The sequence below is a fragment of the Hemibagrus wyckioides genome, linkage group LG10 (assembly GCF_019097595.1).
Source record: "Hemibagrus wyckioides isolate EC202008001 linkage group LG10, SWU_Hwy_1.0, whole genome shotgun sequence".
NCBI lineage: Eukaryota > Metazoa > Chordata > Actinopteri > Siluriformes > Bagridae > Hemibagrus > Hemibagrus wyckioides.
This window is the reverse complement of record NC_080719.1, coordinates 14,648,763-14,657,839: the sequence shown is the minus strand read 5'-3', so window position 1 is coordinate 14,657,839 and position 9,077 is coordinate 14,648,763. Positions and strand designations below refer to the sequence as shown.

The 9,077-nt window shown below is 36.9% G+C and overlaps 1 protein-coding gene across 1 annotated transcript; it reads left to right on the top strand.

The window, feature by feature from the left end:
- On the top strand, window positions 1-9,077 carry stx6 (syntaxin 6). Its single transcript, XM_058401063.1, has 8 exons — window positions 1-205; window positions 1,802-1,971; window positions 2,073-2,167; window positions 2,282-2,344; window positions 2,491-2,619; window positions 2,946-3,052; window positions 3,481-3,575; window positions 4,950-9,077. Exons 1-8 carry the CDS (start codon window positions 171-173, stop codon window positions 5,024-5,026), a joined length of 771 nt encoding a protein of 256 aa, XP_058257046.1. The 5' UTR covers window positions 1-170; the 3' UTR covers window positions 5,027-9,077.

The following is a 9,077-nucleotide window of genomic DNA, read 5'->3' as shown; positions in this document are numbered from 1 at the left end:
TAGAATGTGTGTACGTAATGGCGCTGCAGTAGAGTGGGTTTCTATTTCTCATGTAAACAACACTAACATCCACCCGCTTGTTCATGATACTGACAGGACACAGGAGAAGAACAGCCGAATTTTAGGGCATGTCTTTTTTCGCATAAAGGGTCTTTTATGTGAACAGAGCCATGTCTATGGAAGACCCGTTTTTTGTTGTGAAAGGGTGAGTATTTCCACTGTTCGAGCTAACTGTGTCATAGAACAATAGCGTTAGCAAGCTGACTGTAGCAACAGCTAATAATACTGCATGTCTCAGTGTGGCTAGATAGCTACCGAAATACTCACATTAACTTATTGTACTGGTCGTATAGATGTATCTACCTACTAGTTCTACGTTTATTTAATAATTAAATAAATATAAATGGAGAAACACCCGAACTCAGCCGTTTAGCCACACGGCTATATTATAATTGCGCTATCTAGATGATGTCATGTTTCTTGTGCCATTAACTGCGCGTATATGTAAAGTACAAACTGTTTCTGGTTTATTTAGTTGTGATGTCTGATAGCAAACAAAACAAGCTTAGTACATGATTAAATTGACTAACAGCATGTAGGATGGTGATGAACTCTGTCAGAAGGAAAATGAGAAACAAGGTCATATTTACACATTAACAGTAAAACCAATAGGTAACTATTAAACCTAGCGATTGGGCAAAATGAAATAAACATTTACTGATTCAACCTTTTCCCGTTTCAATACTGGTATTAGATCCTGACTATTAGCTGACATTTGATGCTGATATCTAAGGAGTAAAACATGACAGGGCGTGCTGTTATAGGAAAATAATCAATAATTCTGTGGTGTTGTGTGGCCCAGCGCAGTAGCAGGGTGCTGTCACCACCTTTCTCATTTTCCTGTAACATCATGTCTGCTAGTGTTTCTACCTCTTATACCACAGCAATTTGCCGGTGATGGCAAGGATCTGTTTGGCAAAGAACAACACATCATGCTTTCTAGAAGTTTAGTTACATTCACTGTTGTGGACTGTCCACCAAACAAGTTCCTATTACTTTACTTACATTATAGCAGCTATAAACAGCTGTTCCCTCTCTTTTCTTTCTCTCTTGGTGTAATATGACTAAACACCAAATAAATAATTTTTGTTTCTGTGGGAACAGTTTGGGGATGACCCCTTCCTGTTCCAACATGACTGTGCACAAAGCAAGATCCATAAAGACATGGATGAGTGAATTTGGTGTAGAAGAACTTGACTGGCCTGCACAGAGTCCTGACAGCTGCTTTTACATGCACTTGAATTTAATATGGAGTTGGCCCACCCTTTGTAATTATAACAGCTTCAATTCTTATGGGAAGGCTTTCCAGAAGGTTTAGGAATGTGTTTATGGGAATTTTTGACCATTCCTCTAGAAGCACAGAAGTCAGGCAGTGTTGTTAGATGAGAAGACCTGGCTCGCAGTCTCCACTCAAATTCATCCCAAAGGTGTTCTTTCAGGTTGATGTCAGGACAGGTTGTGCAGGCCTGTCAAGTTCTTCCACTCTAAACTCACTCATCCATGTCTTTATGGACCTTGCTTTGTGCACTGGTGTGCAGTCATGTTGGAACAGGAAGGGGTCATCAAAAAACTGTTCCCGGTGGATCTTTTTTGACAACTATAGTCCTATGTTCATGTGGAAGAATGTTCCTATATTATACAGCATAAAATATGTAACCTCAGATATTGACTCTTGACTGTTTTTTTTTTATTATTGCCCCCATTTTAACACTTGTACTGAATAATGTTCACTATGCCTTAGGGAGGTTCAGAAGGCTGTGAACACTGCCCAGGGTCTGTATCAGAGATGGACCGAGCTGCTGCAGGACCCTGGCAGTGCCACTAAGGAGGAGATCGACTGGACCACCAATGAGCTGAGGAACAGCTTGAGGTCTATCGAGTGGGATCTAGAGGACTTAGATGAGACCATTAATATCCTTACAAATCTTTTACATGTTAAGTTTATCATATTGTTAATAATCATGCTTGTTTTGCAAGCTATGTTAATGCAGAACCTTAACAATGACTTTCACGTATTGTGGAAGCAAATCCACGGAAATTCAATCTTGATTCCATGGAGCTAAACAAGCGGAAAGCTTTCATCACCAGCACAAGGCAGACTGTCAAGGTCAGTTTTTTACGGTTTAAATCTATGCATCATGTAATGGGTTTTTACTCAGTCATGTTGGGTGTCTGAACCATTTGCATCCTAGTAAATGTTATGGATGAATTTATTTTTCAGGAGATGAAAGATCAAATGGCAAGTCCAATGGCCATGTCTGTGTCAGACAAGAAAAGCAGACAGGTTCGTACTGATTTTAGTACCAATCTAATCGACTTGTTCTTTGATTCTGTGCATTACAGTGAACAGAATTTGTTTATTTCTCATTATTACAAGGTGTTAGTGTTGTGTATAACTCAAACGAGTGTGAGGTCTGCTTTCTGTGTTAGACTCTGATGGGAGAAGGTGGGTCTCGTGGACCGATCTGGCAACCAGGAGGAGATAAATACACACGTCTAGATCGAGAACTGCAGTCAGCCAACTCTCAGTTTATTGATGAGCAGCAAACTCAGCAACAGGTAATCAAATCCACAAGTATGGAGTTTATGTTTGTGAAGTGAAGTGATGATTTGTACATGTGCATGTTCAGCACCACTGTGGCATAAAACAACCACTTCAAATGATCTTATTTATAATTATAAGCCAATTGTTAATGATTAGTCAATAAAAGTGAACAAAGCAGTCAAAATATCCACTTATCTGTATCTTTATGAGCAAGGATTTTCATGCGGTTGGACATTCACAAGTTTTAGTTGCATACCCCTGCTATAAACCAACTGAGTACTGCATAGGTAACTGTCACTGTGTTTCATATGATCGTGACTTGTGTATGTCGTTTGTGTAGCTCATAGCGGATCAGCAGGATGAGCAGTTGGAGCTGGTGTCAGGGACCATTGGTGTATTAAAGAACATGTCTGAACGGATTGGACAGGAGCTGGATGAACAGGCAGTGTAAGCCATGTGACTAACCTCTGTTCACAGTTTTGGTAACTGTGGATAAGCCATACCATATGATTAGTCCAAGCCTTTTTGATTTTTTTTGTTTCTTTACACCGCATAATTATTCGCATAAATTTGTAATCATTCCTTACTCTGTTGATGTGTCTCTTGTTGAAATTATTGATTTTAAAATTTACACAGGAAATGAGTTGTCTGTCTTTTGCTTGTTGCTGTTTTTTTTGCTGATTTATATATTTTAAGTATTGTTAATTGTATCAATTTGGAAAGATAACTTTGTGTTTAAAAAAAAAAAAAAACATTACACAACTAATAACGTTTTCATATTTAGTTTATATGTAGTTAATACCACCATAGAGTGTGTTTTTTTCTGTGCACAGTGTGATTACTATGGGATCATTGTCTCTCTCTCTGATTTGCAGAATGTTGGATGATTTTTCTCATGAGATGGACAACACTCAGTCCAGGTTGGATAACGTGATGAAGAAGCTGGCTAAAGTTTCACACATGACTAGTGGTGAGTAACAGCAAAGCTCTTACACCTCTTCACAGCATGCATGCTTCCTGAAAAGAAAATCGTTAAGCTTAAATACTACATGGACTTTGATTTACTAAGCTGACTGTGATGCATGGGTGAACTGACAGAAAACGTCTGAGAGAATTCAGCCATGAATTCACTTCCTGTTCAGAACCACCCCGTGCTTCCTGAGGTCAAGAAGGTTACTTTAGACTTTAGCGGAAGGAAATCGCAGGCTTGGTTATGATAGCACCCTTTAAAAGGTTTTACATGATGAGAACAGGAAGTCTGACCTTGGGGACTCTCAAAGGAAACTTGAGAATAAACGGTGAAATTTTTCACGATTCATGAGTCCTGTCTCATAATGTCAGAAAATGACACTAAAGAAGCTGTTTATTGTTGAAGGGAAAAATGTTTTTTTATAATTAATTTGATTTTGTTTTACAGAGATATATAGGGATAAACATTTTGAGTTACATTTTTAATTTAAAGTGAGTATTATTATTATTATTATTATTATTATTATTATTGGTTCTTTAATCATAGTTGCCTGATGGAGAAAGGAAAAAAAAGACTCTTTAATGACTCTTTAATTAAGTTTTGAAACTCTGGTAAAATCTTGGACCTCTTCATGGTGGTGTGAGTCTGGTCTCGTCAGTGCTGTAACTATAGCTTTACTAACATGGCATATTGTAGGTGCAGACTCCACCTCACACATTATTCATGCACCAGTATGTTGCTTAAAATGTAATGATTATATTAATTCCTGAAAATATGGTTTAACTGTGACTTCTACCCTCATTATTCAACAGCTTATAAAACGGCGTTAGATCCAGTACATCCTGTTAATTTGCATTCAGAGTTTCATTCTCAAACAGTCAGTGGCATGTAAGATGATGATGTTGGCCTGACTCGAATATCTTTTACATATTATGCTGACTTTTTTTGTCTAGGTCACAGAAAGATGTACTATATGAAAAGAAAAGAAAAATAATCATAAACTCCATTATTTTTTTAATTATTTTTTATATCTGTGTATTTCTGTAAATCTGTAAATGTATTTATCTCACCATACATTACATTATGTGAGCCACCAGTATATAACCTAGTCTTCCAGGTAAACAAAACATGGAACAGAGCATCACACATGAGCTTTTACTAACCCAGTGGGCTAGCTAATAAATGTATGATAGATGTCCTGCTGATTAATTATATTTGGGGTAGATAGCATAAATAGCCAGGATATCCTTAAATGTACCTAATAATAACATATAGCTCGTACCATCTCTTACATATGATATAAATATATTGTAACATGGTCTGGATGTTTATGGCTGTGTTGTCACCTCATTTCTGGACTCTTTACTCTCACAGACCGGCGACAGTGGTGTGCTATTGGCATTTTGTTGGCCATCCTGTTCGTTGTGATCATCCTCCTCATTGTTCTGTGAAGAGCACTCTGTTCCTGACCACCACAGCTTTCCTCATTCCAAACGAAGAATTGACTAAAACAAAGGTGCTTTAAGGAAAGGAAATGGCCTTCATCTCCACTCATTCAGTCCTACTCTTACCTGCTGAATGTTGCGCTTTCTTCTGCCACTCCAAATACTACCTTTCTGGTACTTCAGCCTGTTTAGCTGTAAATATATTTTATGTTTTTTTTTTTTGTTTTTTTTTTTAAGTGTTTTGGCAAAACCTAAGCTCAGTGGGCTTACAGTTGTACGTCACTTACATTTTCTGTAAGTGTGTTAGAAGTCAAATGAGAAATTAGTGTTCAGAGTCGGGGTAAAACTCATCAGTCTTGCTACTTTTACCTTTTTGTGTTATTAATGCTTCAGAGGGCTTTATTGAAGTTATATTGGGCTTATTTTCCCAGGAAAATTCTAGCGCTAAAATTTCATCATTTGCTTTCTGTCCTGCTTGATAGCTGGTTTATCATGTATACCTGCAGCATAGGTGCTGAGAATTTATCCATCACCAGGATATCAGCACTGACCCTTTTCTCATGATGGACAGAGAAAAGGCGGCTGACAAAGTGTACATGTCAACAGACGGATTACAGCATACAGAGTGACCTGTATGCTGGATCTATCTGATAAAATGGCCAGTAAGTGTAGGTAGATGTACCTAATGATGACCTAACAGCTCAGATGCGACTATGTCTCTATTGATAACTAATGAAGTTAAAGATGTACTGAACACTGGGGTATCTCGTTTCGGAGCCAGATTTATTTTCGAAGCAGGTATTATATTAACAGCACTAACAATAAGTTAACCACTTTCTACATCACTTTCTAAATGCTTTCTACTTTATTTTTGTCCTGTCTCAGTTTGTAGAGAATTTATTTCAGGCTGAATGAGATTGACTGAATGAGCTTGACTGTAACCTATTTACTCTCAGCATGTTTGCTTGTGAGGTCAGTTGTAACTAATATAGAACTTGACAATTAGCAGAAAATTAATGGTCCTGCTGTATAAAGATCAATTTGCTTCAAGTGATGCTGCAGAGCGATAACTACATCTGCTTGATTTAAAAACACTCCTGCCGGGCATTTTCCCCTGAACCGTTTTCATATTGCATGGAGGTGCTTCGGCTCAAAGGCACTTATTCCTAGCAGGAGGAATGCTGAAATTCATGAAAATAAACAACAAAAACACTGAGGCAGTTTAAGACAGTTCATGAACTATCTTTACACATGAATAACAACTTTATAGGTTTAAACACTACTTTATTTTCATCCCTTTACCTCATTTTAGTAATTGCAGCACTGCTGCTCTGACAAAGTCAAATGTGAAGAAATTGTTTGCAGTTAAATCTAAAATCAGCCTTATTCAGCTCAATTTATTCTGCATGGAAATTCATTTTTATCCGTCATACTGTTCAGCTAAATAAAACAATAGTTGTGCACATTTCAGTTCTGTCTTTCAGACTTTATACAGTATACTCTAAAAGCTTATAGATGACACAAACATCTCAAAACTATATAGGCATTGCTGTTTAAGGAGAATTAATAACTATTCCTAATGCAAAAAAGACTAAAATACATTGACATTGTGCCTTTTTCCACTGCAGCTACCAAAAATATTTACACCAGAAAACATTAATAAAATTAATCAGTAGCCACTTTAAACAATGCGAGTCTTCTAACCTGGCCAGTTTAAGTTAATTGGATCTTTCGCCATGTTAAAAACAGCAACAGCAAACTGTGGGCAGCAAAAACACCGTGGAATGTCTTTCTCTTTTCCAGCTTCACTGTGAAAATTCCAGTTATTTTTTTTAATTTGGTGAAAATGAACCAGCACCCTGCTGAACATAATTTCTCTTTTAGCTCCAGGTCAATCATAAAGCATTGTGTGGAATAGAATTCAGCTTGCCCACAGACATGTTTAAGCTAGGTTTATAAATAGTTGTCAATAACATGATCATGGATCAAACCATTGGTACACAAGGTGGTGAATTTTACCATCGCCAGACAATCAGAGACACATTCTGAAATCAAGAGAAAACATTTCGTCCATAACCGAGATGCAGGATTTGGTAATACTGTAAAGTTTAATTCAAACAAGATTTATCTATTGAGCTAGTAATTGTAACAAAATCTAAATAGACTTAAAGTCGGATCTCAATCTGTCAAGTCCATTTGCATTCAGATTCTCTCAATGACTAAAAAAATTATAAAGTTTAATGTTACATTAAAGGTAAAGACATTTATGTATTAGGTCAATAATCTTAATCTTTTTACACTAGATGGCTATATGCATGATGTAGGTGTACACTATAGAAAGGCTAATAAAGGCCCGTTTTTTAACAGTAGTGCTCATTTGCATTGACAGTAGACTCTATTAGAGCTTACATTGTACTGGCTCCTGCTTAGGCTTATTTCCCTAAATATGCAGTGGAAAAACACCCATTGTTGTGTATTTTACAAATTCATTTCTCCAGTCCTTGCTCAAAACGTGAGGGCTCGTTTTGTATCCTGTTACTGTGTTAATACGGTCACATCATCCAGGAAAAGCTTCTTAAACTCCTTAAAGAAGACATACATGTCTTTCTATAGCCTGAATAGATTATAGTGACATTTTTTGGCATGTTTTATTTGCTAGATTTCAACTTGCACAGTACCATATCAAAGTATTGACCAAACGCCGCTGTGAAGTTCAGAACACTACATAGCTAGTGCCTTAGTATCACACACAGAAGGGAGGGAAAAAATGTGTTTTTATTTTCTGCCATAAGAATTATCTACCATTTTAGAAAGAAATCTTTGTGGGATTCCTCTCTATACTCTCATTTGCTGAATCTGAATCAGAGAAATTGGTTCATGTGTCATTAGGTTAGGTTTAGTTCTACACTGTACGTAATTAAATGAATCAAAAACAACTTTAGCTGAGGAGGTTGTGTACATCTGAGAGTTAATTATTTATCAGAAATCCAGAATAAATGTTACCGAACCTTTGCAAATTGTGCATAGAAATCACAAAGATCACCCGAGCAGGGAGAACACCACGCTAGTGTTAACTAAGGCATTAGATAACTATTCCTCTAACTTGTCTTTTTGCTTGCTGATTCAGTCAGTTCGATTCAGAGTCTAATTGCTTTCTCAGAACCATGCTAGATCTCATTTGGACCTCCATCAAGACCGGTTGTTTTGATTTGTTTGATTCCTGTGTTGTCATCTGCCTGAAGAACACAGCAGGGTTCCATTCAGATAGACTATATAGACACTGCATATGTGACCTTAAAGAAAAAAGGTTGAATCTAGAATCCTTTAAGTAGATTGGCTAACTCTTAAAGGTTCTATTAAAAACCTTCATCAGAGTGTTTTCCTGTCAGTTTCACATAGAAAACATTTACGGCTCTGAATAACTGTACAAAAACTTCTGTTTAAGAGTGAAGGAGGGAACTTCCTCCTTTCCTATCTGCTGCTGCATACGTGCATGTTAGATTCAGTATTGTCACAAAATATCTCCGCAATCAATTTTCATATTTTATCCTTTGTGTAAACAGCGATATAAAATACTTTTATCATGTTCTTATTCATGTTGACGTTCCGTTTATTATTTGTTTTCAGTTACTCCGATTTTAAGTATATATCATGATGGAATTTTGGGTAAACTTAGAGAAAGTCTTATTTCTGTACCCCCAAACTATACAGAAATGTTCACTGAGCTGGTGAGCATGAAGAGTGATCATCACGCTGTTGTATAAAGTACCACTAAAGACAGAAACCCACTGTAAAGTAAAAAAGAAATTGCACAATCACGTGACTGTGGGCTGGTGACGGGGTGGAGAGAATATGGTAGCGAATGGGCTTTTATTAATCCGTATAGTTTGTTAAATTTGATTGTTAGTTTGATGTTTGTTTACTGTGTGAGAATGAAATGATATCCTGTTGTTTCCCTTTGACCATCAACTTCCCTTTATGAAATTTTCCCCCATCATCCCTGTGTGCAATTGAGTTCCCTATGAATCTTATTAAATGCAGATTGCTGCTCAATGTC

Coding starts and splice junctions, on each gene's coding strand:
- stx6 (XM_058401063.1), top strand. CDS start 171: ATGTCTATGGAAGACCCGTTTTTTGTTGTGAAAGG. Junction 206..1,801: donor CCGTTTTTTGTTGTGAAAGG/GTGAGTATTTCC, acceptor ACTATGCCTTAG/GGAGGTTCAGAAGGCTGTGA. Junction 2,168..2,281: donor GCACAAGGCAGACTGTCAAG/GTCAGTTTTTTA, acceptor TTTATTTTTCAG/GAGATGAAAGATCAAATGGC.